The sequence below is a fragment of the Hyla sarda genome, chromosome 10 (assembly GCF_029499605.1).
Source record: "Hyla sarda isolate aHylSar1 chromosome 10, aHylSar1.hap1, whole genome shotgun sequence".
Classification (NCBI taxonomy): domain Eukaryota; kingdom Metazoa; phylum Chordata; class Amphibia; order Anura; family Hylidae; genus Hyla; species Hyla sarda.
Window position 1 is genome coordinate 26,653,404 of NC_079198.1, and position 21,703 is coordinate 26,675,106.

Consider the following 21,703-nt stretch of genomic DNA (forward strand, 5'->3'; position numbering starts at 1 on the left):
CTCACCTAAAGCTAGCTGTAAGTGTATTACCATCTGTACCCAGCTCAGTAAAGACAGTTATCTGTAACCTGACATCGGTGTGTTCATTTACTCACCGTGTCTGGCCCAGGAGAAGCTGCCCCCATCCTCGGACCGTGTATAGGATAATGGTGCCCTGGCGTCACAAAGTGATCAGATATTATAACTAACACCCCGTGGACATCACACTTTAAGAGTACCTGTCGCCATACTACATTTTTAATATATTGTTCCTTATGTAATTATAAGACACTTTGCTATTTACTTGCGGTTAAAATTCTCAACCTTTAGATGTTTTTAATTTGATTGAAAAAACGGCTACTTGGTGGCTCTGTTCTGTATAGTCTCCTGCCAGGCCGGGGGGAGGAGACCAAATTCAGGATGTGCGTACAGGGCATGGCGAGGCACAGCTCTCGCAGGCTTCAGTGACGTCGCGCCTGCTGGGGAACGCCCACTTTCTCCTGCCAGGAGCTCACACAATGTGAGCAGGGGAAAGGTATGATACAGAGCTTTTTAAAGGGCAGGATGGGTGCTAGGAGTAGTTAGGGAATATAATCTGAGTTAGTTTAGAAAATAAGGTTTGATGAAAGTTGCTCTTTCACATTTAATCCCCTAAATCCCCTAATCCACAGGATAGGGTATAAGTGTGTGATCAGGGGGTCCAACCGCTGGGACCCCCTGGGATCTTTAGAATGGGACCCCGGCCCCTGCCACCAGAGATAGCTGTGTGCAACAGTCTGGTATCTCCAATTCTCCTACAGACAATGTATGGAGCACATACCATCTACTCCATGCAGAAGGGATAGCCAGGGCCCTGTACTGGAGTTAGTTGGGGTTCCAGTTTGGACCCCCCCCCCCGCAACAATCAAAGCACCTTTAAAGAGGTTTTCCTCTTTTGGCAATCCCTACTTGTTAATTGGGTCTTTTGACAATAAGCTGATAAAATATGATCCACTACTAGGACATTCGGTGATCCGCTGTGAAGTGTGGGAAAACCTAGCAGCAAGTGTTCAATTTCCCTACGGTGCCACCACAGGTAAAATAAAGTAATGCACCTTGCCTATTCATATGAATACCGTATTTATCGACGTATAACACGCATTTTTTAGGCAAAAATTTTTAGCCTAAAGTCTATCTGCGTGTTATACGCCGATAAGCCGCTGCAGTTCAATGATTTAAAGCGGGGACTTTAAATCAATTAACTGCAGTGGCTTTTGCAGGTGAAGAGACCTGCCGGCTTCTCTGCCCCTGCCTGTCCTGGGGTCTAGAGCCCTGCAGCCGCCGCTTCTCCCCCCCTTGCTATCGGCGCCGCTGCCTCTTCTTTCCCCCTGGCTATCGGCTCCGCTGCCCCATTGCCACCGATAGCCAGGGGGAGAGAAGGGGCAGCAGCGCCGATAGCAAGGGGGAGAGAAGCGGCGGCAGCCGGGCTCTAGAGCCCAGGAAAGGCAGGGGGAGAGAAGCGGGCAGCGACGGCCTCTCTCCCCCTGCCTTTCCTGGGGGCTTCTGCGGGGTCAGAAACAGTGTATCGGGGTATACACATGCACACACACGCACCCTCATTTTACCAAGGATATTTGGGTAAAAAACTTTTTTTACCCAAATATCCTTGGTAAAATGAGGGTGCGTGTTATACCCCGATAAATACGGTATTTTGTCTGTGTAATGTTGGACAGGTAGAGGTAGCAGTCACACTGGGACCCTGGTGCCTAAGGGGGCCCCAAAACACATTTGCTCCATAAGAGAGGAGTACAATAATTGGCATATTGGGCCCAGTTGCAGATTTTGCATCGGGGCCCCAAAACTACAAGCTACGCCTCTGTATATGACAATGGGGTTTGTATTCTACAAAACCCTTTTAGTCTATGTTCAAGTGGTGTAAAATAAAAGCAGAAACATGCATATGTATTTCACTTTTGAAATGTATGTGTTTTACACATGTATTTTAGAGGTGTTTTTCTATTAACTTTTTGAAACTTATTTGAAGTATATTTATATGCATTTTTAGAGGTTTTTTTTTAACCAGGCAATCCAATACAACACACACAGTGTTGTGACATGACTTCTTTTTACCCCCGTAAAAATTACACGTGTAAAACCTAACCACAGGTGAACTGTGATTTCCCATTACAAACTAAAAAATAGGTGTTTTTTTAAGAGAAATATGAGTGTTTTATACTATAGTATACACAACTACACTGTAAATGTAGAATTAAAGGGGTACTCCGGTTGAAAACTATTTTTTTTTAAATCATCTGATGCCAAAAAGTTAAAAAGATTTGTAAATTACTTCTATTTAAAAATCTTAATCCTTCCAGCTACTGTATGCTCCTCAGGAAGTTCTTTTCTTTTTGAATTTATTTTCCGTCTGACCACAGTGCTCTCTGCTGACACCTCTGTCCATGTCAGGAACTGTCCAGAGCCAAAGCAAATCCCCATAGCAAACCTCTCCTGCTCTGGACAGTACCTGATATGGACAGAGGTGTCAGCACTGTGGTCAGACAGAAAATAAATTTAAAAAGAAATGAACTTCCTCTGTAGTATACAGCAGCTGATAAGCACTGGAAGGATTAAGATTTTAAATAGAAGTAATTTGCAAATCTTGTAAGGCAAAAGGATATGGATACCGCTCTCACCAGCGCTGGAAACCTCACACACCTGTGCAACGGACTTCCGGCACCGCCTCCGGCAACTCCTTATACTAGAAAAGAACTAGAGTCTACGATTAAGCCCTGTAAAGGGCGAAATCCGTCAGACATCTTGATCTGTATGTATCCTGCTGTGGAATAAATAAAGACAAGCCTTTTACCCCATACTTTGATGCCGGACGGAGTTCTTTTCTAATTTATAAATCTGTTTAACTTTCTGGCACAGTTGTTTTAAAAAAAAAAATAATAATAAAAAATAAATCCACCGGAGTACCCATTTACAGTTATTTGGTAGCTATGTAAACCCAGGGATCATTACCATTGAATGCATATCGAATAATTCTTGTCAGCAGAGGGTGAGAGTTGTAGTACCCCAAACGATAGGAAGAGAACATTAAAACAGTGACAGAGACAAAGCAGTCATTCAGGCTCCATAGGTTGTTTAGTGAAAGCATTTATTAAGTGGTAAGTGAGATCTGCTGGAGCAGCTGCACAGGGCTGCCACCACGTCCCCACTTTATAATAAGCACACGAAACACAAACACGAGAAAGGTTAACCTCTTCTCCGTCACCAAGGACTTTGCATATTTGTTACTACATAGGAAATTAGAGAGCAGGCTTGACATGGTTAATCTGGCCCAAAATACACACTGCCCTCTCAGCTCTCAGTTACCAGGTTACCCTCTTCGTGCTGAAGTCACAAAAATTACAAAGTAAAGCCAAACATTGAAATGGACGGGATCTGACATTCTTCTTTGGATCTGGACATTAAATTGAGGGTTGAGAATAGGAACTGAGCCACATATGTCTTCAGTCTGCGTCTGGTATTGCAGCTCTTTTCTATTCATTTGAATCGGTCAGAGTTGCAATACCAGACACAGCCCATGTACAAGGGTGGCGCTGCTTATGGAATCTGGTTTTAACCACCCATTTAACGATAAACTTTTTCTTTTTTTTTTTTGGAGTAAAGGTGTATTGCACTTTTCAGTATAAATGTCTATATGTGTTGCTGGGGTGAAATCTTAGTAGGTTCACATTAGCGTTAAGCTCCCTTCAATGAGTCTGTCTAAATTACGGGACTTTAGCAGAGAAAAAATACTGTAAGCAATAATGTTTTCTCCACTAAACTCTTGTGAAACAACTGACGCCTTGATGAAAACCTTACAGACCCAATACAGAGTCAATGGGATCCTTCGGGACCCGGCGGTGTCTGTGGCTATGGGTAGCTACTCAACCTTTTCTTTGCATTCATTTTAATTAGACATTTCATAATTTAATCTCCAACATTGTCCCAAAAATCTTTATTAAAGGGGTTATTCAGAATAAAAAAAACAAACAGAGCTAATTTTTTCTAAAAAAAAAACAAAAAAACAGCGCCACCCCAGTCCTCAGGTTGTGAGATGTATTGCAGTTCAGTTCCATTGAAGTGAATGGAACCATGTTGTAATACTACACACAACCTGAGGACAGATGTGGTGCTGTTTTTGGAAGGAATTGACTGGATCACCCCTTTAATGTTCTGCTTGCATATAGTGGAATATCACTTTAACTCTAATATCCAGTATACAGGCTGCTGCTCAGCTGATACCCTGACATTTGGCATTAGGCCTGCATCATACTGGCGTATTACGGGCACAGTTTTGCATCTGTATTACGGATGCAAGTCCTGGCCTGAATGTGGGTCTAAGGGTACGTTCACACGGGCGTATTTTTTTGCGGGTTTTCCGCTGCGTATTTGAAAGTGGGCGGGCTCTTCTCGGCTGTCCGCAACAGATTTTCCACGGTAGAATTTATGCTGCGAAAAATCCGCCGCAGTCCCTACTTACTTCAAAGGGGCTTGCAGCGGATTTTCCGCAGTGCAAATTCTGCAGCGGAAAATCTGCTGCGGACAGCCGAGAAGAGCCCGCCCCCTTTCAAATACGCAGCGGAAAACCCGCAAAAAAATACGCCCGTGTGAACGTACCCTAAGGCAGTGTTTCCCAACCAGGGTGCCTCCAGGTGTTGCTAAACTACAACTCCCAGAATGCCTGGACAGCCAAAGGCTGTCCAGGCGTGCTGGGAGTTGTAGTTTTGCAACATCTGGAGGCACCCTGGTTGGGAAACACCGGTCTAAGGACCCGTACTGACAGATGTCAGTTCAGGTCACCACCTTCTGTCAGGCTGCGGCCTGTGGCCCTAATACGAATGAAAAAATGAAGCCACACATGGGGGAGAAAAATCAAAACCTGGGCAAAGGAAACGTTGCCCAGTTGCCCATAGCAACCACCACACATGGGGGCGAGATATATCAAAACCTTGGAAAAGAAAAAGTTGCCCAGTTGCCCATAGCAACCAATCAGATCGCTTCTTTCATTTTTCAAAGGCCTATTTAAAAATGTAATGAAGCGATCTGACTGGTTGCTATGGGCAACTGGCCAACTTATTCTTTGCACAGGTTTCTATAAACCTCCCCCCGTGGTTTTTTGAGCCTCATTGTGAGCCGTAATGGCCGACAAAACAGGCCATAAGCAAAAACGGCTAGAAAAAACAATGCAGGAACAGGAAAACAGCTAAACATAAGACTCGCAAAATGGTGTGTGAACATAGCCTTAGGAGAAGCAGTGATCGACTACTTTGGTCTGGAATCTGTGTATCTGTGCGGCATCTCATCCCTCTCTCACTATGGTAATACTGTGATACTGTATTTCAGATGTATAAAATGAGCAGGTTATTACTATTTATTATAAATATATATTATTGTAATAGTATATTATATTATTGTCGTGAGTATGGGATAAGTTATATCAATTGGGGGGATTGCTTCAGTAACAGCCTGTTTGTAAGCGGCAATATGGGAAACCCCTTAAAGCAGTGTTTTTCAAACAGTGTGTCTCCAGCTGTTGCAAAACTACAACTCCCAGCATGCCCGGACAGCCGAAGGCTGTCCGGGCATGCTGGTAGTTGTAGTTTTGCAACAGCTGGAGACACACTGTTTGGAAAACACTGCCTTAGGGTGCGTTCACATGGCCATCTGTCCCCGTATTTTTATCCCCGTTTTGTTTTCTTTTTTTAAACGGATTCAAAACGGTTAAAAAAAAATCCCATTCATGTCAATGGGATTTTTTTTTACCATCCGTTTGCACCCGTTTGCACCCGTCTGCACTCATTTCCGTTTTCTTTTATGCCCAAAAAAACGGCACATGCAGTATTTTTTCTGGCGTAAAATTTAACATTGAAGTCTATGGAAAACGGATGAGCCTTTAATGTCATCCATTTGCATCCGTGTTTTCAGTCGTTTTTTTTGATCCGTTTTTACTTTTGAGCATGCTCAGAACAAAAACATTTTTTTGTTTGTTTGTTAACTGAACAAAAACGGATACAAACGGATAACATCCGATTGCATCCGTTATTGTCCGTTTTTTTAAAGTCCGTTTTTGATGGCTGAAGAACGGAAAGGGTCTAGACAGCCGTGTGAACGCAGCCTTAAAGTGAATAGGAACAGTGAAAAGGAGATCTCATAAACTACCGAACCTGTTTTTTTTAAATATTATTTGGTGCTGTCACAGGGGTTTCCAGCTAAATAAATGTCAATCTGAAATGTAATCAAAGTCAGATTGGTTGGGTTCTGGCAGATGAACAGACCCCACTAATTTTAGGGAGACAGGCCCACCCCTATGGTGGAGAGGTGACTGCAAGTTGTGGCATATATATAGGCTTTCATTCATTTCAATGGGGAGGGACTGAACACGTCAGCCATATAACTGAATGGGAAATTGGATCCCCTCCTAAAAATTCTCTATATTAATAGGGTCCAGTCAGAGGTGAAAGGGTGTGAGTGCAAAATTAGCAAAGTACCCCATGTGACATATTGGCCTCTAGTGTCTCCGTGTGACTAAAGCCCCTAGTTACACCCCTTGGTCCATCAGTTTGCCCCCCGATAGTCATACAAATTCTCATTCTTTAGCTGATAACCCCTTGAAATAAACATAACTACTAAACACAAATACATTTGTATATAGACGCATAGCGCAAAACTGTATACAATATATTGTTGATATTTACAAAACTTATGGGGGAGATTTATCAAAACCTGTCCAGAGGAAAAGTTGCTGAGTTGCCCATAGCAACCAATCAGATCACTTCTTTCATTTTCCAGAGGTCTTTACAGAAATGAAAGAAACAATCTGATTGGTTGCTATGGGCAACTCAGCAACTGCAATTTCTCCTCTAGACAGGTTTTGATAAATCTCCCCAATGGTCTTTACCAGAGCACTGTTAAATGATCTCTATGACAGTGGTCTGAAACCTGTGGCCCTCCTGTGTGAACTACAACTCCCAACATGCTCTTACATCCCACTCCTCAGCTATTGTGTAACTACCACACCCAGCATTGGCCAAAAAACTTACAGATTGTAGGCGACAGGTCAACAAACCAGTCAGAGTTTGAGCTATTGTATATATATCATCATTTTGAGTCGATGGAGAAACGTTAAAAGAAGAAGATTAAAGCCATTTTATTAATGTGGATTTAGAGTTATGTCGGACATCCTTTTCACTGCTTTGTTCCATAAAGGGTTATAGTAAACAATTTAAGTCATTAGTAATTTGTCAGCCGCCGTTTGTAGTGTCCCAAAAAAGTGAGCTGGTCCTCCAGTAGAACTTCAGTCCAGTCCATACAAATGTCCCAGTGATTTTGCCATAAATAAAGCAAAGAAGACATAGCAAACAGCGGCGGAAGCTCAATGCTCAAAGCTCAAATTTTTTTTTTTTTTAGGAATCTTGTTCATGCCAGCTGCCATAGGTTAAATAAAGCCTGTGAGCTAACGCTACTAGCTGACAATGGACATTTTACATACAAAGATTTTTTTCATGTAGAAAAATATTGATGAAACATTTCCATTAGAGGGAATAATTAAACTTGAGATGATCCCTATTTATTTTCAAAATATATGAAACACTTAGTCTTAGTTACCTTCATCATCATCATCTTCATCATCATCATCATCAGCTTCCTGTTTTTTTCCCTTGTTCTCATCTTCATCGTCATCATCATCGTCATCATCATCGTCATCATCGTCGTCATCATCGTCGTCGTCGTCGTCATCATCGTCGTCATCATCATCGTCGTCATCATCGTCGTCATCATCATCTTCCTGCTTTTTTACTATTTGATCGTCGTCATCATCGTCGTCGTCATCATCGTCGTCATCATCATCATCGTCGTCATCGTCGTCTTCATCATCATCGTCGTCATCGTCGTCATCATCATCTTTATCATCGTCGTCATCATCGTCGTCATCATCATCGTCGTCGTCATCATCGTCGTCATCATCATCATCTTTATCATCATCGTCATCGTCATCATCATCGTCGTCATCATCGTCGTCATCATCGTCGTCATCATCGTCGTCATCATCGTCGTCATCATCGTCGTTATCATCGTCATCATCATCGTCGTCATCATCGTCGTCATCATCTTTATCATCATTATCATCGTCGTCATCATCATCGTCGTCATCATCGTCTTTATTATCTCCATCATCATCGTCGTCATCATTATCTACATGAGCGTTGTCATTATTATCGTCATCGTCATCATCATCTTTCACCGCACCTTGTGCCTGCCCTTGAACTCCAGGGAGTAAATTCACATGGAAGGAGCAAATCACTGTGACTAGCAGGCACAGCAGCCACACTTTCTGTGAGGCCATCTCGGCGTAAAGCAGAAGTCAATTCCTGAAGTTTTCTACCAACAGTGTCGCAATGTCCTTCCAGTTAGCACAGAAAGATGACAACCAGATGAAGAGACTTACTAGTAGGAGAACTTAGTTCAATCCTAAGAAACTGTTCTAATTCCTCAATAATCCAGTACAAGGAAGATCTCCAGAGGAAGACAAAAAGACGTCAGTAGACGATGGCAATACTGAAGAAGAAGAAGCCTTGAGAAAAAGAGTCCAATGCTCAGGGCAGACGTGATTGATAGCAACAAATGCACATAGGGAAACTTCTATCTCCCAACCAATAGGTGTGGCTTTACAGTGCCGCTAATATAGAAAGAGATGATGGCACATATCCCTTCATGACCATATTTGTGATCCACTCTATGCAAAAGGTCACTGAAGGCAGCACTGAGACATGTTACTAGTGAGTCTGACATGTCTCAGTTGTGTAGCTATACTTAGGACTTATCAGTTTTTACTAGTGCCGTTCATTGTGACAAGTACCTTGTTCCTGTCGACTCAGTGCTCAAGCAAAATCCTTGTTTCAATCAGACACCTACAGACTGATATACACACATAAATACAAGGGCATTGCTATAGGGGCAGAGGTAGAAGCCTTAACTGGCTCTGGTGCCAGAGGGGGCCCATAGCCCACTTTTCAACAGGAGATACCAGTCAATTCTTCCTTGCAAGACTTTATCCCTGTATAAGTTGTGGCCTGTCACTTTAAATGGACATTTGCATTTAAGAGATTGATCAGCAAATATTTTTGCATTTTGTGACTTTATATTTTGATATATTTCAATGTATATCAGTTTGTTGTGGTTTTATAGCAATTGCTGCAAATGATGGGCCTCAGTGCCTGGTGGAACCATCATGTTGGATCACAGTGGTTGGCAACAAGGGTGTAAGCCTTCTGGGTTGCCAAACACAGGGGAAGGACCCTTGAGGCAGAGAGAGAGAGGAAACAAACAATTGCCCAGTACAGTATTTCAGCATTTGAATCCTACTTTTGATCAATGTAAAACGGCCCTGCACAGGGTAATGTACAGATACAGGCATAGGCCCTGGTGGTGCTGGCAGAAGAATGAGTGTGGTGAGTATTGAGTGAACACAATTCAGCTAACACTGTGCAAACGCCATGTGAGAAGGAATGAGAAACACTGGTGGCACTATATTAGCATAGGAAAAGGAAGTAGGGTAGGGACACAGATATGACATGAGGGTAGCCTAGAACACTTTGCAACTAGCAACATCACATGACTTCAGGTTAGTAAATAATGGCTTACATGCAGCTTCCAGTCAATTAGGAGGCAGTATAGGGGTGGGACAGAGGCATCAGGCAAAACTATGCACACAGCTGTAGCGGCCATTTTAGAGAGAGGAGCTGATGAGAGAAAAGCTCTGTCAGGCACTGTGTGTGACCAGAGGCCAGAAAAGCAGTGCTGCACTCCATTTTTACACTAACAAAGAACTATAGCAGCTGCATTGTGTGGGCTATTTGCTTGTCAGGTCAGACTCACGGTGAGAAGATCCAGGGTTTGCTCCACCTATAGGAAAAATAGACAGTTGCCTAGAGCGCCCTCTTGATGGGGGTGCCGTTCTGCCCTCTGCAAGAAAGTTATTTCTCCAGGTCCTGACAGCCACAAAACAGTACAGTGTGATGATGTTGTACCCGCTGCTGCTTCCTTTCTTGAGGTGTCAGATAGCGGTGAAGGTGTTGATGATGACGATGTGTCCGTGGATGCCACGTGGGTGCCCGCTAGAAGTGAAGAAGAGGGGGAAAGTTCAGATGGGGAGACAGAGAGAAGGAGGAGACGAGTTGGAAGCAGGGGGAGGTCGTCGCAAGGAGCTAGTGGCACAGTCAGACAGCATTCATCGGCCCCCGTGGTCAGCCAGATGGGATGCCAATCAACGCATGCTGTTGCCACAACCAGAATGCCGTCATCGCAGAGCTCAGCAGTGTGGCATTTTTTTTGTGTGTCTGCCTCTGACAACAGCGAGGCCATTTGCAACCTGTGCCAGAAGAAACTGAGTCGTGGGAAGTCCAACACCCACCTAGGCACAACTGCTTTGCGAAGGCACATGATGTCACATCACAAACGCCTAAGGGAACAACACGTCAGTACAAGCAGCACACAAAGTCAAAGCCGCCATCCTCCTCCTGGTCCAGCATCTTCAGCCAGGTCAACCACTGCTGCCCTCCTTGCCCCCTCTCAACCATCCGCCTCTCCGTCTCTCGCCTTGAGCAGTTCCTGCTCATCTGCCCACAGTCAGGTGTCTGTGAAGGAGATGTTTGAGCGCAAGAAGACAATGTCTCAAAGTCACCCCCTAGCCCGGCATTTGACAGCTGGCTTGTCGGAACTGCTAGCCCGCCAGATTTTACCATACAAGCTGGTGGAGTCTGAGGCCTTTAAAAAATTTGTAGCCATTGGGACACCGCAGTGGAAGGTACCCGGACGAAATTTTTTTGAACAAAAGGCAATCCCCAACCTTTACTCCATTGTGCAAAAGGAAATTATGGCATGTCTGGCACACAGTGTAGGGGCAAGGGTCCATCTGACCACTGATACCTGGTCTGCAAAGCATGGTCAGGGCAGGTATATCACCTGCACTGCGCATTGGGTAAACCTGGTGACGGCTGCCAAGCATGGAATGCGTGGCTCTGCAGAGGAGTTGGTGACACCGCCACGAGTTGCAGGCAGGCCTGCTGCCACCTCCTCTACTCCTCCTACTCCATCCTCTTCCATAACATCCTTGGCCGAGTCCTCTTCCACTGCTGCGTCTTGCTCCACATCACTGGCACCCCCCCAGCTCCCCAGGTGCTATTCCACATTCTGGTTACGGCAGTGTCACGCCATCTTGGGGTTGACTTGCCTCAAAGCGGAGAGTCACACCGCACCAGCGCTCCTGTCGGCCCTGAACGCACAGGTGAACCAGTGGCTGACTCCGCACCAACTGGAGATCGGCAAGGTGGTTTGTGACAACGGAACAAATTTGTTGGCGGCATTGAGGTTGGGCAAGTTGACACATGTGCCGTGCATGGCACATGTGTGTAATCTGATTGTACAACGCTTTGTGTTCAAGTACCCAGGCTTACAGGATGTCCTGAAGCAGTCAAGGAAGGTGTGTGGCCATTTCAGGCGTTCCTACATGGCCATGGCGCACTTGTCAGATATCCAGTGACGAAACAACATGCCAGTGAGATGCTTGATTTGCGACAGCCCGACACGTTGGAATTCAACACTCCTAATGTTCGAACTCCAACAAGAAAAAGCCGTCAACGAATATTTGTATGACCGGGGTGCTAGGACATCATCTGCGGAGGTGGGAATTTTTTTGCCACGTTACTGGAGGCTCATGCGCAATACCTGTAGGCTCATGCGTCCTTTTGAGGAGGTGACAAACCTGGTCAGTCGCATCGAAGGCACCATCAGCGACATCATACCGTTTGTTTTCTTCCTGGAGCGTGCCCTGCAAAGAGTGCTGGATCAGGCAGTAGATGAGCGTGAAGAGGAAGAGTTGTGGACACCATCACCACCAGAAACAGCCTTATCAGCATCGCTTGCTGGACCTGCGGCAACGCTGGAAGACGATTGTGAGGAAGAGGAGTCAGAGGAGGAATGTGGCTTTGAAGAGGAGGAGGAAGACCAACAACAGCAGGCATCCCAGGGTGCTCCTTGTCACCTATTTGGTTCCCGTGGTGTTGTACGTGGCTGGGGGGAAGAAGATTATACCTTCCCTGACATCACTGAGGACGAGGAACAGGACATGAGTAGCTCGGCATCTGTCCTTATGCAAATGGGGTCTTTCATGCTGTCGTGTCTGTTGAGGGACCCTCGTATAAAAAGGATGAAGGAGAACGACCTGTACTGGGTGTCCACGCTACTAGACCCCTGGTATAAACATAAAGTGCCTGACATGTTACCACATTACAGCAAGGCGGAAAGGATTCAGCAGGTCCAAAATAAATTAAGAAGTATGCTGTACACAGCGTAGAAGGGTCATGTCACAGCACAACAGGGATCTAACAGGGGAAGAGGTGAAAGTAATCCTCCTCCTCCCACGAACACACCGGCAAGGACAGGATGCTGTACAGACATGCTGTTGATGGAGGACATGCAGAGCTTTTTAAGTCCTACGCATCGCCACAGCCCTTCGGGGTCCACCATCAGAGAATGACTTGACCGACAGGTAGCAGACTACCTGGCCTTAACCGCAGATATTGACACTCCGAGGAGCGATGAACCCCTTGACTACTGGGTGTGCCGGCTTGACCTGTGGCCTGAGCTATCCCAATTTGTGCTCGAACTTCTGGCCTGTCCCGCTTCAAGTGTCCTGTCAGAAAGGACCTTCAGTGTAGCAGGAGGTATTGTCACTGAGAAGAGGAGTCGCCTTGGTCAAAAAAGTCTGGATTACCTCACCTTTCTTAACCCCTTAAGGACCGGGGTTTTTTCCGTTTCTGCATTTTCGTTTTTTGCTCCTTGCCTTTAAAAAATCATAACTCTTTCAATTTTGCACCTAAAAATCCATATGATTGCTTATTTTTTGCGCCACCAATTCTACTTTGTAATGGCATCAGTCATTTTGCCCAAAAATCTACGGTGAAATGGTAAAAAAAATCATTGTGCGACAAAATTGAAAAAAAAATCCTGTTTTGTAAATTTTGGGTGCTTTCGTTTCTACGTAGTACATTTTTCGGTAAAAATGACACCTTATCTTCATTCTGTAGGTCCATATGATTAAAATGATTTCCTACTTATATAGGTTTGATTTTGTCGTACTTCTGGAAAAAATCCTAACTACATGCAGGAAAATTAATACGTTTAAAATTGTCATCTTCTGACCCCTATAACTTTTTTATTTTTCCGTGTATGGGGCAATATGAGGGCTCATTTTTTGCGCCGTGATCTGAAGATTTTAACGGTACCATTTTTGCATTGATAGGACTTATTGAGGACTTTTTATTTATTTTAAATGATGTAAAAAGTGACCAAAAATGCACTATTTTGGACTTTGGAATTTTTTTGCGCGCACGCCATTGACCGAGCGGTTTAATTAATGATATATTTTTGTAATTCTGCCATTTCCGCACGCGGTGATACCATATATGTTTATTTTTATTTTTATATACACTGTGTTTTCTTTTTTATGGGAAAAGGGGGGTGATTCAAACTTTTAATAGGGGAGGGGTTAAATGATATTCATTCACTTTTTTTTGCAGTGTTATAGCTCCCATAGGGACCTATAACACTGCACACACTGATCTTTATCATTGATCACTGGTTTCTCATAGGAAACCAGTGATCGATGATTCTGCCGCATGACTGCTCATGCCTGGATCTCAGGCACTGAGCAGTCATTCAGCGGTCGGACAGCGAGGAGGCAGGTAGGGGCCCTCCCGCTGTCCTGTAAGCTGTTCGGGATGCCGCGATTTTGCCGCGGCTATCCCGAACAGCCCACTGAGTTAACCGGCATGGTTTCACTTTCGCTTTTAGCAGCGCGGCTCAGCTCTGAGCGCGGCTAAAGGGTTAATAGCACGCGGCGCCGCGCGCTATTAGCGGCGGGTCCCGGCTTCACTATAACGCCGGGCCCGCCGTGATATGATGCGGGGTTACCGTGTAACCCCGCGTTATATCACTGGAGCAGGACCAAGGACGTACCGGTACGTCCTTGGTCCTTAAGGGGTTAAGATGAATGAGGGATGGATCCCGAAGAGACTGACACTGGGCGATACATGTGACTGAACAAGGCCTGATCAGATGAGCTGCCTTGGGCTAAAAATGGTCCACACGCTGCTGTATTTGAACTCTGAATGCCGGATCACTTGCGTGACTTATCCGCTACCAACTAGGGTTCAAGCCACAATGTTTTAGGGCACTTTCTGCCTGGCGAAACAAACAGCGGCTGCGACAATACCAAATTTTCCAGCCAGGTGTACATGCCTACCGTAATTTTTCTGGCCTCTGCTGCTCCCCTTGTTATGGTGCTGCAATTTTTCTGGCCGCTGCTACAACTGAGGCTGTGACAATACCAAATTTTCCAGCCAGGTGTACATGCCAAATTTTTCTGGCCTCTGCTGCTGCACTTTTTCTGGTGCTGCAATTTTTCTGGCTGCTGCTACAGATGCGGCTGCGACAATACCAAATTTTTCATCCATCTGTACATGCCTAATTTTTCTGGCCTCTGCTGCTGCACTTGTTACGCTGCTGCAATTTTTCTGGCCGCTGCTACAGAAGCAGCTGCAACAATACCAAATTTTTCAGGCATGTGTACATGCCTAATTTTTCTGGTACTCTCTGCTGACATCTCTGTCCATTTTAGCAAACGTGGATATTAGATGTATGCTAAGGGTAGCACGGGTGCCTTGCAGTGCTGGGGCCTTGGGTTCAATTCCCACTATGTGCTGCCTCAAGGGGGTCTCTAACTATGTGCTGACTAACATGGGGGAATCTAACTATGTGCTGCCTAAAGGGAGGCTCTAACTATGTGCTGCCTAATATGGGAGAATCTATGTGCTGTCTAAAGGGGGGAATCTAACTATGTGCTGCCTAAAGGGGACTAAAGCACGTTATTCCAAACCATTTAGGAATAATAGGTGATTTATGCCCTTTATGGATTAAAACCAGACTCTGCATCAACTATGTAATTTTCCATGGCAGTTTTGCCATGGATCCCACTCCGGTTTCAAGGTGTTAGTCCCCTTGAAACAACTTTTAAATCACTATTGTGGCCAGAAAGAGTCCCTGTTTTAAAATTCGCCTGCCCATTGAAGTCAATGGCGGTTTGCCCGGTTCGTCGGTTCGTGAACATTTGCGGAAGTTCGTGTTCGCGAACCGAAAATTTTATGTTCGCGACATCACTACTGTCCACATATCTACTATCAGTCCAGTACCCCTGCTGACCACTCACTACACCTACCATCATTCTAGTACCCCTGCTACCGCCAACTACTACCGGACCTACGTAAGCATAGATTGCCTATTTAGAATATAGTGCTATATATTCGTAATGCCAAACTTTTTGTGTTTTTTTTTCACATGCAAATTGTTATGCAAATTTTCGCATGGAAAAAAAAGTGAACGATCATGGCAAATATACGAATTTCATGAACATAGGACAAATAATCATCAATATATTTGCGAAATATCGCAAATTCGAATATGGTCCCTGACGCTCATCACTACCGACTTCCAGTTCCAGCACGCAGATGTAAGGAGCCATTGTTGTCCCCGTCATCGTTATCCGTCATATTATGGGTCTTACCCTATACTACCGGCTGTCTGGGAGGCTGAGGAGTCAGTTGGACCACTTTTTACACCGGAGGGGGACGGACAAGGCCAGAAGACATCTGCATTCTCTGCGCCGCAGGGAGATATGGACACGGGGAAGATGGTGGCAGTTCGCCCCACTGACACGGAGTCGGCACTGTCTACACTACATCTACAAGTGGGAGTGGTTCCTCACCTGCAATCCGGGTCGGATGATTCGCTACCTCCAGGTCTCCCTTTCTCTTGCAAATCACTGGCTATACTAATGGCAGTGGAGGTGGCAAAGCTATTATTGCCAGACATTAAACAGCATATAGATACCACCATAGCCACAGCTTTGACTGGCATCCAGGGAGAGGTTACCCTACACACGAGTCAAATAGCTGATCTGGAGGAGCGACTTAGTGTGGCGGAAGAAAAAAATAATGTCCACCAAACAGAAATGACAACAATCTTTACGGCTAACGAAAGTTCTACAGGGAAAAAAAACAACGATTTAGAAAATCGCTCTCATCGGAGTAACCTCCGGTTGGTCGGATTACCGGAGTCCATTCTGGTTCATCAGTTACATATCATCTGTGTGGAAGACCTGCCCCAAGCGCTGGGATTAAACACACGTTATACAGTTGAAAGGGCTCATAAGCTGGAACCTCAAAGACAGCTGTCGGCCACTTCCTTCAACTCGGCTGAACTTCGCCCGCGACAGGGGATCGCTAAATATCTCAACTATGCTGATAAGGCACTTATTCTCACTACATACAAGAATTTGACCTCCTCATTAATCATTTGGGGTCACCGTGTTTTAATGTTCAATGATTTTTCGACCGAGGTGGCGAAAAAGCGCAAAGCAATTTCTTCTATATGCTCCCAACTGATAGCCCAGCAATACAAATTTGTCCTCCAATACCCAATGACGCTTCGCATATTCAAACAGGAAGGCTTGATTAAGGTGTATCATACTCCTGAAGATGCCCAGGCGGCACTCAACTTACGGGCAGGGGAGGAAGCTGCTTCAACATCTGACAAGAATAAGCGCAGATGCCATAACAGCCCGCCTGTACCGGTAATTGCCATGTAATGACTGCTTCTGAATCCAACTTTTGTGGATGGATAGAAACTACTGCAGAGGCCCGGACACTCTTCGGTAAATTGTACGGTACCGTTTACTGTGTTTTTCTATCCCTATTTTTTGTCTAAGCAGGACTTCGCTCCTCTACTAATATGGAGTGGTAGCTTTAGACCGTAATCTCATATGATCTACCTGGAATGAGATGCAGTGACATCTATGACTGAACTTTAACTGTTCTGTGGCAGCAAGTCTTTTGCTTCTCCACTTTTTTTTGCATTGTTTTTTTCTTTATTGTTGCCTTACCTGTTATAGTACGGTCTTTTTACTCCTGTTTATGTTTTTTCCTGGACCTACTGAGTCACATGGACCTACAATGGAGATGGTGCAGTTTATCACTTATTCTTATTATTTTGAGCTCCTTACAGACCATGTCTGAGCTTAAGGCACGTGACTCTATAAACACCAGTATTGACTAGCTAGATCTCAGTCAGATGAACTTATCTCTGTTTAGCTCAGGATGCATTTAACTGTTTTAGATAGGAGCCACGACTTTTGTCTAACTTCATATTGCATTTTGTCAGTGTGATTGACTGGGGGATGTAGGGTATGGGGAGTGTAGCTGTGCAGTAATTAAAGGGTGCTTGTTAACCCTTGCTATTCGTGACGCCAGGGTGAGGGCTCCTCAATAATGCTTTTCTACCGCCACCCTTCCCAAGAGCGATAGGAAGGTAGATGATAAGAATAGATTGTCTACAACCAGAGAGTTTCTAAAACAGAATTAACTTTTACTGAAGGTTTTCTGCAAGCTTCAATAGTACAACAGTCTCTGAGCATAACAACAGCTTTCCTTGAAGATTGACGAAGGTTGGGACTTTAGCATTTAGAGTCTTTTAGTACTATGCGTTGTTCCACTGGATTTAGGGGTTAGTTGTGGTCCAGTAGTCACGCTCGCATTAGCGGGGATTTAGATGTGAACTCACGGTTTTAGTTCCGCTGAGGCCGGCAGGTTTTTGAGGCCTAGCTACGCCTAAAGTTGCGTAGCACCGTCCTGTTAGTCCGGCATCAACGAGAGCAGCAACCCAAGAGAGCGATAATTGGACACAGCTCCCTTATATGGGCAGGGGCTGGACTAATGCTAATTGGTCCATACTGATGTAAATCACCATTACAGAGATTTGTGGGTAACACGTGACCCAAGGACCTCCTAAAGTCCTACAACATTCTGAAGGTCCTGCGACGCTGAACAAGGTAAGTACTATACATTACTATAGAATATATATAATTATTAAATATATACATTTATTATTATTAAAGATAGATGTTAGGAGAGGCGACTAGGGGCTGTCCCACCTTAGGAACCCTACCTGAACGTAGTTACTCTGACTTTGGAGACCTCTGCACTAGGTATGGTATGCAATACGGTACCGGGACACCACATCAGTTTTCTAGACTGATGAGCAACCGCTTTGCTTTATTTCTTGTTGTTTCACCCCCTCTTTAACCCCCTCTTCTCTCTCTGTCATGCCAAATATACTATCCCTCTCTTCCCCTGACCTGCCTTTCTCTTTTTGCTGGTTTAGCCTTGTGCTAAGTTCTCTATGTTTTATACTATACCTGTGATCGGGGGCCCTGTCTCCTGAATAGTACTAGCTTGAAGTATTATACAAACAATACCCGACCAGCTCAAACTTCCCATATTTTCTAAGGCATATCCTTTCGCTATAATGGCCTGGGGCTATGAAATTATTTGACTCAGTATAGCTCAAAAACTAGCTATTTTATACAGAAAAAATTGAGCTACTGAAAATATATATATGCTTTATTAATCAAATATCAGTAACATGAAATATATATACAATAGTAATAAATACAACAGGGTGAAATGAGGAGAGGGGGCCTCAAGGATAAACTTACAAAAAGCACATAGCCCTATATTGCACAATATGAAGTAAAAAATCCTAAGTGGAATGCACTATATCCCGGCCAGTCATAAAGACTATAACCACCCCTCATATAATATCAATTTAGGCACATACAGTGCTGCCAATGTACTCACCCATGTTGTGCCCAGCACCGCTCGTTCCGACGTACGTTTCGTCGGGATGACTTTCTCAAGGAACGTGGATAGTACTAGCTTGAAGTAGTAGTATTTTAGAACGTGCGTGCCTGATGGTCATTCACAAAAAAGTGAAGTCCTCTCTAGGTCACTCTCGCGGTGGCTTGCCATGCCTGAGAAGATTAGGATAATCCTACAAAAAACCTCCGCCAACGCGGTGTATGCTACCCATGCAAATATATATCCTACAAAAAAAAGGGTAGACTAAATAGATGTGAAACTGACATAATCTTTATTGAGGTCACAAAAAAGCACAATACAAATAAAAACACAGAACAACACATCAAAAGACACCCACAGGTAAATGGTGGAATAAACTGGGTGGGTAAAATATTTTTTTTTCCTCCCGGGACTCTAAAAAATAATAAGGAAATGTATAGGGGTAAGAAGATTAGGAGAGTAATGTTCTCATTTGTTCTTGTATTTTTGTTTCTGGGTGATGTTTTTTGTTATTTGTCTGTGAAAGGCTTGCGATCTCCTAGGAAGCGTTCACTGGTTCTTCATCACTTGCAGAAATTAAAAGTGGACGTAGCATTTTTCCAGGAGATGCATTTATTGCAAACTGATTTTTGTAGACTTTATAAAACCCATAAAATCCCACTGGGAAGATACGGAGGGTATGTTGCAAAATATACTTTTGAAGGAGGGAGAACACCTGTATAGTGTCTATAATGTATATGGCCCCCAGACACATTAAACTAGCTATTATGATACATACTCAGTGACCATGAAAACAATGTCATAGTTGGTGGAGATTTTAACATGGTGTTACATTCATCGGAGGACCGAAGGAGAACAGATCTTCTGATCTCTCCCCACACCGAGTTATATTATACTTACAATCCCTTACCGATTCCATTGGTTTAATTGATTCTTGGAAACATCACAATCCTGAAGAGAGAGAATTTACTCACTTTTCCTACTCACACCAATCGTGGTCTAGATTGGATTACTTGTTTGTCTCACCGTCAGTTCTTCCCAGGGTGACGACTGAACGGATCTATGATATAGTTATTTTAGACCACGCCCCAATGGGACTGGAAATAGCACCCTCTCTTCCATCAGGCACGGACAAGGTTTGGAGGTTCCTTTCTTTTCTACTTAAGGACGAGCATTTCCAACAATTGCTTAGTCATTGGTGGGAGGAATATGCAACATTAAATGCCGAACATACTGTTACGCCGAGCGCTCCGGGTCCCCGCTCCTCCCCGGAGCGCTCGCTACACTCTCCTCACTGCAGCGCTCCGGTCAGATCCACTGACCCGGGGCGCTGCGATACTGCTTCCAGCCGGGGTGCGATTCGCGATGCGGGTAGCGCCCGCTCGCGATGCGCACCCCGGCTCCCGTACCTGACTCGCTCTCCGTCGGTCCTGTCCCGGCGCGCGCGGCCCCGCTCCTTAGGGCGCGCGCGCGCCGGGTCTTTGCGATTTAAAGGGCCACTGCGCCGCTGATTGGCGCAGTGGTTCCAATTAGTCTGATCACCTGTGCACTTCCCTATATCACCTCACTTCCCTTGCACTTCCTTGCCGGATCTTGTTGCCATCGTGCCAGTGAAAGCGTTTCCTTGTGTGTTCCTAGCCTGTATTCCAGACCTCCTGCCGTTGCCCCTGACTACGATCCTTGCTGCCTGCCCCGACCTTCTGCTACGTCCGACCTTGCTTCTGTCTACTCCCTTGTACCGCGCCTATCTTCAGCAGCCAGAGAGGTGAGCCGTTGCTAGTGGATACGACCTGGTCACTACCGCCGCAGCAAGACCATCCCGCTTTGCGGCGGGCTCTGGTGAAAACCAGTAGTGACTTAGAACCGATCCACTAGCACGGTCCACGCCAATCCCTCTCCGGCACAGAGGATCCACTACCTGCCAGCCGGCATCGTGACAGTAGATCCGGCCATGGATCCCGCTGAAGTTCCTCTGCCAGTTGTCGCTGACCTCACCACGGTGGTCGTCCAGCAGTCACAACAGATAGCGCAACAAGGCCAACAGCTGTCTCAACTGACCGTTATGCTACAGCAGTTACTACCACAGCTTCAGCAATCATCTCCTCCGCCAGCTCCTGCACCTCCTCCGCAGCGAGTGGCCGCTCCTGGTCTACGCCTATCCTTGCCGGATAAATTTGATGGGGACTCTAAGTTTTGCCGTGGCTTTCTTTCCCAATGTTCCCTGCATCTGGAGATGATGTCGGACCAGTTTCCCACTGAAAGGTCTAAGGTGGCTTTCGTAGTCAGCCTTCTGTCTGGAAAAGCCCTGTCTTGGGCCACACCGCTCTGGGACCGCAATGACCCCGTCACTGCCTCTGTACACTCCTTCTTCTCGGAAATCCGAAGTGTCTTTGAGGAACCTGCCCGAGCCTCTTCTGCTGAGACTGCCCTGTTGAACCTGGTCCAGGGTAATTCTTCCGTTGGCGAGTATGCCGTACAATTCCGTACTCTTGCTTCAGAATTATCCTGGAATAATGAGGCCCTCTGCGCGACCTTTAAAAAAGGCCTATCCAGCAACATTAAAGATGTTCTGGCCGCACGAGAAATCCCTGCTAATCTACATGAACTCATTCACCTAGCCACTCGCATTGACATGCGTTTTTCCGAAAGGCGTCAGGAGCTCCGCCAAGATATGGACTCTGTTCGCACAAGGCGTTTCTTCTCCTCGGCTCCTCTCTCCTCTGGTCCCCTGCAATCCGTTCCTGTGCCTCCCGCCGTGGAGGCTATGCAGGTCGACCGGTCTCGCCTGACTCCTCAAGAGAGGACACGACGCCGCATGGAGAACCTCTGCCTGTACTGTGCTAGTACCGAACACTTCCTGAGGGATTGTCCTATCCGTCCTCCCCGCCTGGAAAGACGTACGCTGACTCCGCACAAAGGTGAGACAGTCCTTGATGTCTACTCTG

At 45.3% G+C, this 21,703-nt stretch overlaps 2 protein-coding genes across 2 annotated transcripts in view; one reads left to right on the forward strand and one right to left on the reverse strand.

The window, feature by feature from the left end:
• The window catches only part of LOC130293305 (sarcoplasmic reticulum histidine-rich calcium-binding protein-like), a 50,684-nt gene extending 42,331 nt beyond the window's left edge, over nucleotides 1-8,353 (reverse strand). Inside the window, exon 1 of the mRNA XM_056541830.1 lies at nucleotides 7,615-8,353. Within this exon, the coding sequence (XP_056397805.1) occupies nucleotides 7,615-8,353 (739 nt within the window). The remainder of the gene's footprint in view (nucleotides 1-7,614) is intronic.
• Nucleotides 5,130-21,703, forward strand: part of TRPM4 (transient receptor potential cation channel subfamily M member 4) — a 215,750-nt gene continuing 199,176 nt past the window's right edge. Inside the window, exon 1 of the mRNA XM_056541826.1 lies at nucleotides 5,130-5,327. The gene's annotated coding sequence lies outside the window, so the exon portion shown is untranslated. The remainder of the gene's footprint in view (nucleotides 5,328-21,703) is intronic.